This window comes from Cuculus canorus, chromosome 2 (genome assembly GCF_017976375.1).
Source record: "Cuculus canorus isolate bCucCan1 chromosome 2, bCucCan1.pri, whole genome shotgun sequence".
NCBI lineage: Eukaryota > Metazoa > Chordata > Aves > Cuculiformes > Cuculidae > Cuculus > Cuculus canorus.
This window is the reverse complement of record NC_071402.1, coordinates 115,923,720-115,938,804: the sequence shown is the minus strand read 5'-3', so window position 1 is coordinate 115,938,804 and position 15,085 is coordinate 115,923,720. Positions and strand designations below refer to the sequence as shown.

General features: G+C 35.9%; 1 protein-coding gene across 12 annotated transcripts in view; it reads left to right on the top strand.

The window, feature by feature from the left end:
* SLC4A7 (solute carrier family 4 member 7) overlaps positions 1-15,085 on the top strand; it is a 90,768-nt gene that overhangs the window by 53,815 nt on the left and 21,868 nt on the right. For 3 of the 12 annotated variants that reach the window (XM_054060560.1, XM_054060555.1, XM_054060556.1), the window contains exons 6-12: positions 205-393; positions 3,132-3,500; positions 8,756-8,871; positions 9,680-9,739; positions 10,329-10,486; positions 12,351-12,438; positions 14,181-14,327. In XM_054060560.1, coding sequence (XP_053916535.1) covers positions 205-393; positions 3,132-3,500; positions 8,756-8,871; positions 9,680-9,739; positions 10,329-10,486; positions 12,351-12,438; positions 14,181-14,327 — 1,127 coding nt within the window. The remainder of the gene's footprint in view (positions 1-204; positions 394-3,131; positions 3,501-8,755; positions 8,872-9,679; positions 9,740-10,328; positions 10,487-12,350; positions 12,439-14,180; positions 14,328-15,085) is intronic. The other 9 variants (XM_054060558.1, XM_009570391.2, XM_054060564.1 and 6 more) reach the window with 7 other exon arrangements.

Below are 15,085 nucleotides of genomic sequence, written 5' to 3'. Positions count from 1 at the left end.
GCTTTCACATTTTCTTATTAGTCATGCTTTTGAAACTTTCCAATGGATTCTTGAAGATGATTTTGCTAAAGAAAAGACTCTTTAAAAATAGATTTATTTTTTTTAATTATTGTTATTTGGTGCAACTACAGTCTTTGAGTGTGGCAAAGGAGAGATTTGATAGCTATAAATAAGATTTTCTTTGTTCTTGTTGTTATTATGTAGATATGGTTTTGGACAACATGATTGCTTCTGGCCAGCTGGATGAATCCATAAGAGAGAATGTGAGAGAGGCTCTTCTAAAAAGGCACCATCATCAGAATGAGAAAAAATTCACCAATCGGATTCCCCTGGTTCGATCTTTTGCAGATATAGGCAAGAAACATTCTGACCCTCACTTGCTTGAAAGAAATGGTGAGATAAGTTGTAGCATCCAGTTTGTTCTAACCTGTTAAATAATGTTCTCACTGGGAGATGAAGGAAAATTCAGCTGATAATAGCAGATAAGTGTTGTCTTCTTGATAAGCAGAGAACTAATGATAACGCTGTGGTGCTTTGTGTATCTGTGGGTGATGTTTCTGTATATTTTTGAATGTATTCAAACATTCTACTTCTGCCTGTATGCATAGCATGCATTATTGTTTTGTAGTATAGAAACAGACCTACACTGGTCCTGATTGTTTTTAGGATATGCTTGAATGGAGCGTGCAATGTTTGTGGAATTTTAGCATAGTGTCATAGCTTTGTATGTTTGTCAGATGGATCGTACTTGCTTATTCAGTCTTTGTACTAGAGATGTAGTTTGTGGTCATGTCATGAGTCAGTGATGCTGACAGTTACTGTGTTTTGATCCAGTGTTATGTTAATATCGCTAGAAAAAGTTCACTATGCTAGTGGAGAAGAAATTACTTTTAGCTAAAACACTGTTTACCTCTACCTAGTTTTGTAGAGAAGGAGCTAATGGGAGGGCGAGTGGACCCCAAACACGAGAAAGGTGTTTGTAATATTTTTATAGGCCGCACCACATATTTTATTGAGTGAATTCCTGAAAATATTCTGCAAATCAATACTTTTACTTTAGTCATCCAGGTCTGAAGTCTAAATAGCAAAATGTACCGCGGAGCAGCATATTTTTATTCCTGTATTTCTTATGGCCCCTTTTTCCAGCTCTTTTCTTCGTTATCTTTTGTCTTTCATTAACTAAGACGTATATAATTTCAACTGAAGTGTTTTAGTCTAGTGAATACTTAGTATTGATTTCACGAATCACTCCTTCAGTTCCTTTCCTGTCTTGAAAGATGCCTCATTACTTAGAATATGTTCCACCTAATTCAGTGCTTGTTGGGAGCTCTCAGTTCTGTCCAAACTTGGAGTATGCTCCAGCAAGTATCTAAGCTTGGTAATACTTTTTATTAGCTAGGGAATATATGATGCTTAAGTATTTCGTTTGATAATTTCACAAATTAATTTTTCTAGAATGAAAACAAAACGAAGTTATTTATGTAAGAGTGTAATTTCTTCTGAAACCTCAGAGTTTTCTGTTTGGTTTACCAAGTGTGAAAATTTCACATATAAACCTGTTTTATATACCTATCCTTGGATACCTGTATCTGCAGTTGTGATTCTGAGAATTTTGTATTTGAGGTCTCTTCCTTGTCAGTTACTTATGTTGTATCACTTCTGCTTTCCAGTGTGTACTATTCCTACACTAGAATATGGAATATATGCTGAAATAAGAAACCAGTATAATATGGTGAACTCTGCCAGAATATACTGATTTACTTTTTCTTTATAATCCTATGGTTATCCTCTAACAGACCGTAATGATTTTTAGGCTCCTTAGGACATATGTTCACGATTTATCACATACAGTGACAGAAGTCTAGTTACTACCTTTGTGGTTAATTTTGACTAAGTCATCCAGTTTGCTTTATTGGTCCTCTTGTCTTTACTGCACTACAGTTTTAATAGTCGATACGTGAGGCTTTTGTTCTTAATTTAAATCAAGCTTGTATCCGTAGGATCTTCCATTGTTAGTGGTGGGGGGGAAATGTGTGTTACCTTTTCCTAGGTATACTTCATGTGCCTCCTTGTAAATGATTCTAGTTTTGTTCAACAACATATTGGTCTTTGTAGTGCCTAGTATAAACGTGGGACTAAACGTATCTAGTTCGCTGTTCTCTTGTTTGATGGTATGGTACGTGAAAACAACATTATTGATTTCAGGAATTGCAGGAAAATTAATCAGTGCTCTTCCCAAGGAGACTGACAAGAAGTGTTTGTGGTAAACAGGAGAAATAGTATTGCTAAACCTTCTAACAGAAGTGCTGATATGAGGACAGGCAGTCTCTTCCTCCTTAAGGAAGAGCTGAAATCCATTACAAACTTAAATCTGAGGGAACCATGACAAAACTATGTTCTCTTTATATGAAAACAATGTGACACTGCAACGAGATAAGGCAAAAAAAGTAGAAGTGGATTTTGGAGAAGTGTTTGGTTTTAGGTGAATGGGGATATTTGATGTCACACCAAGAAGAAATAGAGAGAGGACTATATATCTCGTCCTAGTGCCCTCTTCAGAAATATATGTTGATATTACAGCTAGTTAGGAAACTTATTACAAAAAGGAAACTTTTATAGGAAGACATGCATTTGACATAATTGGATATGTTTGATCATTCATTTTTTAAGTATTTTAATTTTGAGAATTACCAATTTTTTGTGCGTAATGGATGCAGTTAACTGAAGTCTCGTACTGTTTTGACTAGTAATGATTTTCTTAATGTATTTTGGATGGTGTTAAAGGTAGCCGTTGTATAATTTTGAACAATAAATTCTTCTAGGAAAATTTAAGAGTCAGTTTTAATAGATGCATTTTCTTGTTGTTGTTATATTAACAAATATTACTGACTTTAAGATAATATCTTCTCTGACATGTCTTTAGTGTTCGATGTAGTACTCCTCAGTAGCTTCTGAATTCTAACGTATGAAATCAGATTTGCTCTTATCTCATCTTACTTGCATGAGTATGACACTTTTGGCCCGTAAAGCTTGCAGTTTACCATGTAAATTGTTAATGCATATTTGTGTCTGTGGTTTTTTTAGTATATCCCTATTGTAAACCTCATGGTGTTTCATTTGTTTTATCTCAGGGGAAGGCCTTTCAGCCTCCCGTCACTCTTTGCGAACAGGTCTCTCTGCCTCAAATATTTCCCTGAGAGGAGAAAAACGTTTGTCAGTTCTTCTCAATTACCTCCTTCCTTCTTCAAGAGCTGGAACCCCGGCAGCCTCAAGGTGTGCTACCCCCGTAACTACCCCTCAAAACACACCACCATCCAGTCCTACCTGCAGTCACCTGCCAACCACAAGTGCCCGGCCAAGTCCACTTCAGGGCAAGGAATTGCTGGTGTCGTCTGCCAGTGGTGATATTCCTTCAGTAATAATCCACCCACCTGAGGAGGACTTAGAAGTGCAGGAAAGCCAGGAAAAGAAGACAGAGGAAAATATTGACAGAAAACCAGGCAACTATTAAAATTTAAGTTGTCCATGTGTGATGCTCTCTGCATCTGGATCACTTGCATTGCGATGGTTTTGGCACATAGCTTGGGCACAAAGGAATATGATAGCTGTTACCTTTGCCTGCATGTTTTGTTTCTTCTCAGTTGTGACTGTTTTCTTGTTTGGCATTTTTAACTTTTAAGCTTTTAACTAAAGCCAGCAAAAAAATCTTTAATTAACCTTCATTGGTATAAATAAAAAGGAATATGGTTTTAAAATATAATATGTGTAAGCAAAATGTGAAAAAATGGTGGCCTTTTCCTTTCACTCACCTTCAGTCCATATCAGGATTTGCTTTTTTGTTTTTGTCAGTGGTTGAATCAGTGTTTTAAACCAGTGTTTGATATCCTGTGATAGCTACAGCTGAAGACGTAGTGAAGTATTGGAGATGAGTATGGAAGTAATTAGGAAGGATGGAGTAATCAGTTGTGTTTGTAGTTTAGTTGGAGTCTTTACGTAGTTTTATTTATTTATTTCGTGCTTCTGAAAACCAAGGCCATTAAAACCAGTAGTAGTTTATGATGGAACTGGCAAGTTCAGTTCACTTACAGCTGTTTCCAGATGGATGTCCATTAATGCACTGCTTCCGAATCAGACACTTGATAACAGTTTTGTTGTGTTTGATATGCAAAATAAGATAAGATAGTTAAGCATTTGTAATTGTATGTCAGAGCTTGCGATTTATTAATGTGTTGTCTTGCAAAGTTGTTGATCTTTACGTGTAAAAAGGTAGATGTATAGATAAGTTGAAAGAAAGAATGGAAAGCTCTGGTGGTTTCTTTCTTCGTTTTTACTAAATGTTTCATAACTCGTATGTTATACTTGCATACAAACTGTTATACTTGCTTTACTTTTGCAAAATATCACTTGGAGACTTTAGAATCTTCGTAGATGGATCATGTTGGTAAGGGGATCGTCTTTCTTTTTAGCCTTTAAGGCTCCTCCTGCACCCCCTTGCCCCAAAAGGTATTGTGCCAAAATCTAGCTTGTAGGATGTCTGCTTTATGCCTGGGTGAGGAAGCTGATTTTGTTTCAATTTTTTCATCAGCAAGACTTTTCTTGGTTTCCTTCCTCACTTCTCTAATAATTTTCAGCGCACTGTTACATATAGGAGTGAAAATATGCCAACAGAGAAATGGTTATGTGCATTTTCACATTTTGCAGCCAAGTCACTGAAAAGGAGAGAGCAAACTGTGTTGTAAGCTGTGATCTTGATTTGGAGTACTTAAATTCAGAAAAGCAAGCACAAAAGCTTTTTCTGACTTCTTTATGGGAAATTCAGAGAATTCACATGAAGATCATTCTTTCTCATGGGTGATCTTTCAAAGGTATTAAAAAGCAGAAGAGGAATAAAGGCTGTAATTGGTTTTCCAGTTTGCATTTTTCTACTCATCTGACAGGAATGACAGCGTGCCAGACCCAAGCTCCTTGAACCCCAGAGAAGGCAAACAAATGAAGATCAACTACTTGATGCTATGATTATCATCACTAATAAAGCTTTCCACTAGAATCTCCAACTCATATTCAAATAGCATTTGTGCCTCAAGGGGATGTTTCTCATAAAGGAAAAATGTGAAAGGAATGATTTCACAGTTAATTCATAAACAAAAGTCCTTCCAGAGAAAGATGAACACCAATAACGATAGAAGACATTTTATTTTATGTTTTTTTTTTTTCACCCTTTTTAAGTCAAGAAATCATCTGACCACAGAAAGGCACATTTTCCATAGATTCCTTTGAAGACATTCTCAGACTATGAATTCAGGGCTGCAAGTGGTCTAATCTGTGTCTTGGGAGACATACTCAGAAGGAAATCCTGAAGAGGAAGTCATCTTCCTTGTATTGATTTAAAAAAAAAATAAATCTTGATTCATTGCACTATACATTATGTTCTGTAAGACGTCTCTAGAAATTCAGAATAGTGCAGAACCTGAATAGTTCGTCTGCCTCTGTGTAGTTGAGTAGGGGCTGCCTCCTTTGAGAGTTAGGAACTGTTTTTATTTTCTAATAGACAGCTTGCTTCTATTTAGTATTTCTCCTTGTCTTTCTACTGTTCAGATTTTATTTTTTCAGTCTTTATAAATAGCTGGAAGGTTACTGAACTTAATATGAATTACAGTAAAAGAAGGGAGGAAGGGCACACTTCCAGTCTACTGCTTGGTTTCTATCAGCCAGTCAATCAATTCATAGTAAGTCAACCAGGCAAGGGGGTTATCTGTAACATTTTCTTTCATCAGTTGAAGAACAGCATTTGTCTTCCCGTCTTTGAAACTGTTGAATAATGAATTCCATAGGTAGAGCTAGAAGAGAGCTGCTAAAGGTGAACATAGTTTACCAGCTTTGTTAATGTTTGTGAACAACAGCAAAGCAGCCTGTTTTTAAGGGGAGTTTTAGTTCACTGATAAAAGTACTTTAAAACTGAGTAAAATATTATTTACTGCAGCTTTACAATAATAATAATAATTGTTGTGAATAATAATTCAGAAAGGATTTGCCTTCTACTTTTTTTTTTCGCATTAAAGCTGTATTGAAGTTTATTTTAAAAATTGATTTTTATTTCCTCCAAAATGGTGTGAGATTTTTTTTAAATGGAAGTGGGGATGTGAGACAGATGTCTGTATTCTCCTTGCTTGCTTTTTCCAGTAGATAATGCCCATTTAGGCTTTTGTGATCATGGTATTAAACTAAGTGTAGTTGGCTAGAAAACTCACGTGATATTTAGTGAAAGTGTAGTTATAAGTACTTTAACTTGAGTGATTTTGCAAGGTTTTAATCCAGACTTACTCAAGACTCAATCCACTTTGTCTTTCAAGGGAGGCAAGTACATCTATGTGACATCAAGAAGAGTACTGTGTATTTTTAGTGATTGTCTTGATAGCTTGGTAAGACAAGATGTATTTCTCTGTCTCACAGTCTGAAAACTGTACTTTTCCTCTTAGCAGTAGCCTCTGAGTTAGTATCTACTGGGCTGGAGAAAAGAAGGAAATAAGTTTTTATTAGTGTTGGGAGCTGGAGAAAAGAAGGAAATAAGTTTTTATTAGCGTTGGTATTTAAGTAAAGGTTTGCTATTAGCGATTATAGTTTTTTTTATTCTGAGTTTCCCTGTAAATATCAGATTGCATTTGTTTATGCACATTGATCAGTATCTTATGGAAATGTTGCTTACTCCAGTCTGAAAACCTGTAAGCAGTTTTCTCCTGTAAGTGCAGCAGTCTGTCCCGCTGCAAGAGCAACAGAAAGGAAACCCATTCACGCATGGTTCAGATCAGCCAAATATGCCTGTGTTGGTGCCAAAACTTGTGGACCTTAGCGATGACTGGTTGAAGAAATCTTGAAGGCAGACTTTTTAGAAGAATCAGTATCACTTCAGTACTGAAATAATAAATTTGTTTATGCTAACACGTAGAATCCTTATTTCCTAGTTTTCTCCCTGATTGTCTCCCCACTTTCTGTTGTAGTCTCTGCTTGCTCTTGCTCACATGTTTAAAAGTGAGCGTTACTGTTCATCTTTCATCAGTCATACACATCTTCAGTTACCTTTTTTGTTAGGTGGGGCAATAGTGAACGAAGTTTATATGTATAAACTTATTGTATTATGGTCCTCTTCTGCAACAACTGTTTAATATTTCTGTTCTCTTTCTAGTCCTACAAACACTTCACATCAAGTCTTGTGCAGTTAAATAGTTTGAACAGGTGATTTCACAGGTGGTTGGTGGTTGTTAGTTATTTTTGTGAATGATGTAATAATGTGTACATCTTGGAGAAAAAGGGTAGAATGTGATTTTTTTTTTTTTAAATAATTACCTGAACATAGTTTTTACAGTGTTAGGTAATTACCTGTGCATGTTACGATTCACAAAAGAAATCGCAGGTTAACTTCATTTGGTTTTGCTTCAGGAGAAACTACATACACCACTATGACCTATAAGACTGAAAATGAATGGCAAAGGCTTGGACCTGCATATTTTCCAGTGATATGTTGGCTCTTTTGAAAGAATTTATTGGAAATAATTTTGGGGATCAAATAAAGTTAATTCAGTTGTCATTCGAAATTCTAAAAAATGTCAAATTGCTGAATTATAAACATGGAATGATGCAAGTAGTTATGCAGCAGTACTTATGACAAAACAATAGCCAAAAGGTAGCCAGGGAGAACTTAGTTTTAGTTTCATTAGAGTGACACTTGACTTAAATACAAACTTTCTGCATGTAATACAATGTTTAGACTTCAGTCTCTGTCTAGATGTAGTTTTGAAAGCATGTTAAAGCATGTTTATCACCACATCAGAAAACTCTCGTGTAGACAAGCAAGGCCAAACGTGCTTCTAGTGCATGTTAAGCTCAACAAGTAAAAGCTCCGTAATTCAAAAGCCAGGATTTGGGCTTGGTAATGCATGCCTAGACCAGCTTTTAAATGGTAGTCAGGTAGAAATAACTGTGGCGCAAAATGGAATTCAGTGTGTATGAACACTTAAGCGACTTCACTTTTGTACCCTTCACTGAATCTGCAGTTCAGGGTTCCTAGTAGCATAGCAAACTACGTAAAACAATGTTCTAATGCAGATGTTAGAGGGAATTTCTACCTTTAGCTGGAATAACTTTATTGTTCATGCCTCTTAAGGTGACACGTTGGACCATTTCATACAGTGACATCTGGTCAGATCAGTAGTTGGAGTTCTGGTCTGTTGATTGAAATCATGGTTTGCAAGTTGTCTGTTCTTTCTGCAGTACACTGTTTGCTTTTACAAGTTTAGTTAACTATCAGGGTATAATTTCTTGTAATTGTTGTAGCCTGAGGCTTGCTGAGGCTTTTTGCAATGGAAGTAACTGCTACACAGCAGACTAGATAGCAGAGGTGTTTGCTTTTGGTGTTTGAGGATTTCTAAATATAGCGAAGATGTTATCTAGCAATTACTAGAGTGCTTACAATTAAAACATCAACACTTCTTATATTTTCTACAATTAAAGTAACTCTTGTTTTACTTTCTGGTGACTGTTCTGCAAATGGCCATCATTTGGGCAATATTTAATTTTAGTTTAAGTTATGTCATTATTTCAGTGACACAGTGACTTGTTAATGTTGCATTTATGATACTAATGTAAGCACACTTACTGAATAACTTGCACATTTGCTTTAAGCAAGCTGCCACATTGAGTTTTGGTATGCTCTGTTCACTTAATACACCATTTTGAACTTCGCTCCTTTGTTTTAATTTAGGGCTGTTAGCATCTCCACAGTCAGCACCTGGAAATTTAGACACTGGGAAAAGTGGAGACGTTAAAGGTACTGGGACAGGAGGAAGCAGAGAAAACAGCACGGTTGATTTTAGTAAGGTAAATAACCTTAAATACCTTAATGTTTAGCACAAAATAACTACATAACAAAATATGTGGTAGTTTTAACTGCCCTCTTAGTTACAACTAAGACACACACACATACACGTGTAGGAGTGTACACGAGATGTGCGCTATGACATGTGTGTACAAGTGCCATATTGTGGCATAGGCTAAATGTGTCACATGTTTTGAAACTCTTCCCAGTGGAACTAAACTTTGTTTCATTTGATCCTTTCAGTATTTTGGTAACCTAAAGAGTGCAGCTGCTGAACTTTCTTATGCAGAGGGAGATTATTTTCTGATCTACTAAAAAGACACTTTTGAAAACAGTTTTTTAGGTGATGTTGTAACATTTTTTTGTAGGATGGCCTTTTAGGGTTTGTTGCGCATTTTTTGTGGGTGTTTTTTTTTTTTCTCAAAGGCTTTTAGAGGAGATTTGCATTACGTGAATTTACTGTACAGAAATTAATGTGCATCTTAATCATGAGGAGCATATAGTATAATTTTCTGAAGGAAATCTTGTGTAATACTTTAAGTCCTTTGTATTCTTTCATAATTTAAATTTATTGGGCAAGTTTTGTTACTGTTTTTGCTATAAAACTCAATCCGTAGTGTCATCTGCACTGTGAAATGCTAAGAAAATTGATTTGCCAAGTTAAATAATGATGTTTAAGGCAAGCTGATGTACGCTGTAGTTCTCATCTAATCATGGCAGGTGCCTTTTATTCCTGCTTCTCTGTCACAGTTTTAATGTTTTTTACTTGGCCTGTCCTTCTGTACACCTGCCTTGTCTCCTGTTGGGCAGGAGTCAGCCTCCTGGCATTGTAGTTGTGGCACACTTGGTGTGGGACTCAAGAGGCCATCTGTAAGTTCTTTAGATAACAGTATAACTGGTGCTTGTGTGTCTGTGTATGTATGTGAACACAGAGTTCATGTGCTGTACCACTTTCTAATACTCTTCTGTAACTATGTACAGAAAGTTAAGATTTTAAGCCATTATATTCCTTATGAATATAAACATAAACATAAAAATTATTTTTCAAAATTATGACATTTGAAATACACAACTGTGAAATAGTTAACTAATTGCATTTTAGAAACCATATATAATTACATGAACTCTCCTTATTTAATTGTGCATAGATTTTGTTAAGTTATGTCATATCATGGAATGTTTGTCATGCTAAGTAATATTAGAAAGGTGATTATACAGTTTGGAGTCTTCTAGAACATAGTAGGTGGTAGTAGTTCTAACTTTTAGACACTAGTTAATTATTAGTTGTCTGGCTGACACTTTCTACATGTTTGTCTTTCCTGTACTGTGGAATATTTGATTTGCTTTTTTATTTCTATTTGTAGCATGAATGTCTAGTAAGTACTGATAAACCTATGTTATAGAATTTCTGCTCACAAATGTAAGGGAATAAACACTTGTTTCATCTTTGTATGAATAGGTTGATATGAACTTCATGAGGAAAATTCCTTCAGGAGCAGAAGCATCAAATGTGTTAGTGGGAGAAGTAGATTTTTTAGAAAGACCTATTATTGCTTTTGTGAGGCTCTCCCCTGCTGTGCTTCTTTCGGGTCTCACAGAGGTTCCGGTTCCTACACGGTAAATAAATGCCTGGAAAGTCTGGCTTTGCTTATACAATGATGATATTTAAGATCTCAAATAGTTGTAAATTTTTATACCTACTCTGTTAAGCTCAAGAAATGTTTTGTTTACCATAACGCCAGTGATTTGCTGCAAAATTTGAAGGAATGAGATCCACCATAAGATTCTCTGAATGCTTTAAGTATATATAATGATGCTGTCTTAAGCAAGCGCAGAAGTTGAAGCTGATAGCTGACCTGGAGTAGAAGCAAGAAGTCTTCCAAGATTGTGTTGCCATTTTAAAGATGAACATGAAGATTGTTACAGTTCCCTTCAGCACAACACAGTGTGACAGTGGCAAAGAATCCGTTAAGTCCAAAAATCTGTGTCATCTGAAGCTCTACTCTTTGCATACAAATACTCCATATGTGAATAACTTAGGTCATTAACTTTCTTTATTATATGCCCAGATCTACTTAATTGACATTGGAGTAACTAATTTCAGCCAATGCATGGCATTGGGTTTTAATCTGCAGTATGCCTGGTGCACTGACCCCTGACAAAATGAGTCTTGCCAGCATACTGTGAGTGTATTCACCATAGATGATCAGAGTGTCAAAATGCAGGTCCCATAATGCATATAGTAGGTCATTTCATCAGTCATCATAGAGGACACTTCATTTTCTGTGCACATTGATGTACTGGGCTGTTCTGTGGTGTTTGGATAAATTTGTACGTTTATGTTTTTTGGTGTTTTTTTTCAATGTTTTAAAAGTGATAAAGTGCCTGTTTATTTTTGCAATTTTCAGCTTATATATTCTAATGAAAGGCAAAAGTAGTCTTGGCAGTGTTCTTAGAAATAGATGTGAGAATTTTCAGAGGGTAGTTGAAGTTAGTGATCATAATTCCTTGTTCTGCATCCATATTATTATATTGATATAGCTAAAATTATCCTATCCTAAATTTTTATGAATGGTGTAGACCTGCAGATTTGGAATAGCATACTTGATTCTGAAGACGCAGTGTCAGTTTCAGTTAGGGTAGTCTGTTTGCAAAGGAAAAATAACATCGAGCTTTTTGTACTGTAAGGTGAAAGGAGCTACTTTTTTCAAATGTTGTGCTTAAGAACTTTGTTTTCATAGAGTATAAGAAGAACGTTATGAAAAGATTTACCAAGATTCACTCTTTGGTTTGTGTCCTTTTGAATTTCTAACGTACTAGTTCTGGTCAAGTTTCTTTTATTTTGTTCTTTAAAAGAATGATAACTATTATTGTGATTTGAAATGGAGACTGTTCACGTATGCTGTGACCCGCCTCTAGATTGGATTCCTTTCCCAAAATGTCGCTTATATCTCTTAAGTGTGCAGAACGCCTGTTCCCTTCCCTTCCTTTCCACTGACATAGGATGAGGATATGCCTATATGAGTACGGCCAGTGTGTCGTTTGAAGTCTGTCTGTGCATCCACTGTGTGACGTACTCAGTGGCGAAGTGAGTGGCGAAGAGGTGATCATCAGGGAGGCTAGAACAGGTCATAAAGCTTCTAGGCCCTCATTAAGGAGTCTTTGCCAGTGAGAGTGTCAGAAAGGGTTATAATCCAGTGGAAATATTCATTGAGTTCTTGCCTGTGGATTTCTACTACATTTACAACAGTAGAAGAAGTTGAAAAATTAGGCTTAATTTTTAAGATTTTAGAGTAATTTTGATTCAGAATTCCTTCCAGTAAGGACTTTAAGGCCAGTCTTGTCTTAGTCTTGAGATCTGAAATGGTGAAGAAATTATTTTTACTTCACAACTAAATTTTCTTTAAACATTAGCTTGAAAGAATGTCCTGAATTTATTCAAATGGGCCAGCCATATTCATCTTGGTTGCTTTCTCCATAGGTTTTTGTTTTTGTTGCTGGGACCAGCAGGAAAAGCTCCACAGTACCATGAAATTGGAAGATCAATAGCAACACTTATGACAGATGATGTGAGTGATGTATTTTAAACACATGTAGTTAAAGAAGTCTAGAATAATGTATTTACCAACTCCATTCAATAAATGTATTCTGGAATAAAAGGTTAAAGGAAAAAAAACACCTAAACTGGTTAAATAAAGAACTGTAAACTTATTTTTGTGTTAGTGAACTAGATAATGGTAATTTAACTTTTTCCCCTTGCCTTACTTCAAGAAATCCTAAATGTATTTTCGAAAAAATAGTTTAGCTTTGGTGTACTATTAAATAGAACTGTGTCTGATATGAATCACTGTGTTGGAAAGGACACAGCAAACTGAGTTTCAGGACGGAAAGTTTAAGAATGTGTGCAATTGAGTCATCATGGATATTTTTTACCAAAGTGAGTTCAAATAGTAAAAATTAGAATTTTTTGAGACACTTGAAGTTGTAGGCATAGAGCCCTGGTGAATGGTTTTGAAGAGCACAGGGGATTTGAGACTTTTAAGAGTATGGTCATCTTACTGAGCCATATCAGGGTATTCTGACTTTGTATTGAGCGCCACCTACTGAATTGATGGTAAATTATTGTGCTTACCTGGCAGTAATCCTGATGTATCCTTATCTAGAACAACATAAGATTTGATAGTGTAAACCAGAAGTTGGTCATTTTAGTGTTGGGTAGCTAGTCTGTGAATACAGTATTTGTTCAATCTCAGAACTGAATATTAAAAGCTTTGGATGCAGCTTCTCATTTTTTAGGTAGGATGATTTTTAGGAATACTGTGGATCATTGAAATAGAAAAATTAGAATTATTTAGTGGTCTAAAAAGACCTAAGTAGGCTTAAAAGGTCAAATTTATAATTAAAAGACTTAATGGTGAGATCTTTGGAGACAAACAGTTCAGGCTTCAAGGGTACAGAAGCCATTTAGGATCCTCTGCAAACAGGTGTTTTTAAAGCAAAGTTTAGCATCTTTTTTGTCTCTGTATAAAATGCAACCTGAGGTTGAGGGGATGTTTTGTTTAAACACTAATTGTTTGTAAATTCAGAGTTTCTGTTGTAGTAATCTGTAAAACAGGTGGGTTTTTTTTTTTTTAGTTTGAGTGCTAGGAGAGGTTTGTTTTCATGTGCTTCTAAGGAAGTCTTTTAAAATTAAGCAAGCCAGAGGTGTACAAATTAAGTTCTTAATAAAAACTTGTGTTTTGTTTTGAAGTTTTAAGGTACTTTTGTCCTGATTTAGCTCAGGCAATAATCATAGAATCATATAGTATTTTGGGTTGGAAGGGCCCTTGAAGATCATCCAGTTCCAACCTCCCTGCCATGGGCAGGAACACGTCCCACTGGATCAGGCTGCCTAAGGCCCCATCCAACTTGATCTTAAACACCTCCAGAGATGGGGCAGCCACAACTGCCCTGGGATAGTGATGTTAATACATGAACTTGATTTACTGAATATTGAAGATGAACTTGTTAATTTTATAAATTAACTCAGTATTCCTTTTGAGTTCAGAGATATGACAGACTTATTTTATGTTCTGTAGGAATGTACATACAGGTAGCTCTTCATGCCAAAGGATGCAATTAAAGTAAAAGCCTGTCTTTTGAGGACTTCAAAAAAAATTCTCATGCCTTTTTAAAAATAATGAAGTGTTCCTTGTTGCTATTTCCTCTTCAAAACAAACAAAACCCACCCCCACTCCCGCCTCCACCTTCTACCTCCTCCCAAAAAAACCCCTAACCCTGAAAATTAACATTGGGTACTTTCTTCTTGTAGGTTTTTCATGATGTTGCCTATAAAGCAAAAGACCGAAATGATCTGTTGTCAGGAATTGATGAATTTTTAGACCAAGTGACAGTCCTGCCTCCGGGAGAATGGGACCCATCTATACGAATTGAGCCACCAAAAAGTGTTCCTTCTCAGGTAATAGGGGGGAAAAAAAAAAGTCCAGTAGAGAACTCTCATGATTTTTGCTTTGAAAATGCGATTTCCCAATGCAGGTTAATTGTGTACCGAGTATAAACTTGAATAAGCATAAGCCCCCATATTCATTTGGAAGAAAAACTGGATTGTCCTTTTGAGTTAAAAAAAAAAAACAAAAAAACCAGATCAGTTTACTGTTATGCTTTTAGGTAAATTGTGTTTACTTTGTTTCCTTTTGTAATACTGAAATGAGATCATGTTAAATCTAGGAGAATTGGTCCAAAATTGTATGCGAGTTCATGTTATAAATTTAACTAGTAATCTAACAATGATCAGCAAAAATACTGTCATTCTTATAAAAACTTTTATTTGCATACAATATTGACTGAAATGTTTTAATGTATATTGGCTACTATATAGTGTTCACAGAATGTTTATGAGATAGATAAAAATCGGTCATATTGCTCAGTTGTGACACAGGGTTAGAATGAGAGCCAGGGTGGGAGGGAGGCTGTCCCCCTTAGAAAAGACACAGATTTCTCCTTCTTTACACCTGGGGGGAAGTTTCTGCCACCAGGAGATCAAAAGTCAGGGGAGAGACCGTACTCTTGATTCAGAAGATTGACGATGGTGTCAAATCCCATGATGGTTTGGAGGAGTGGGTGGAACAGAAAGGATGATGGTGGTGCACTTCATTCATGAATAGCCTGAAGCTACCACTTAACCTATTCCATATAAGCTGGGCTCAAGGGTTTTTG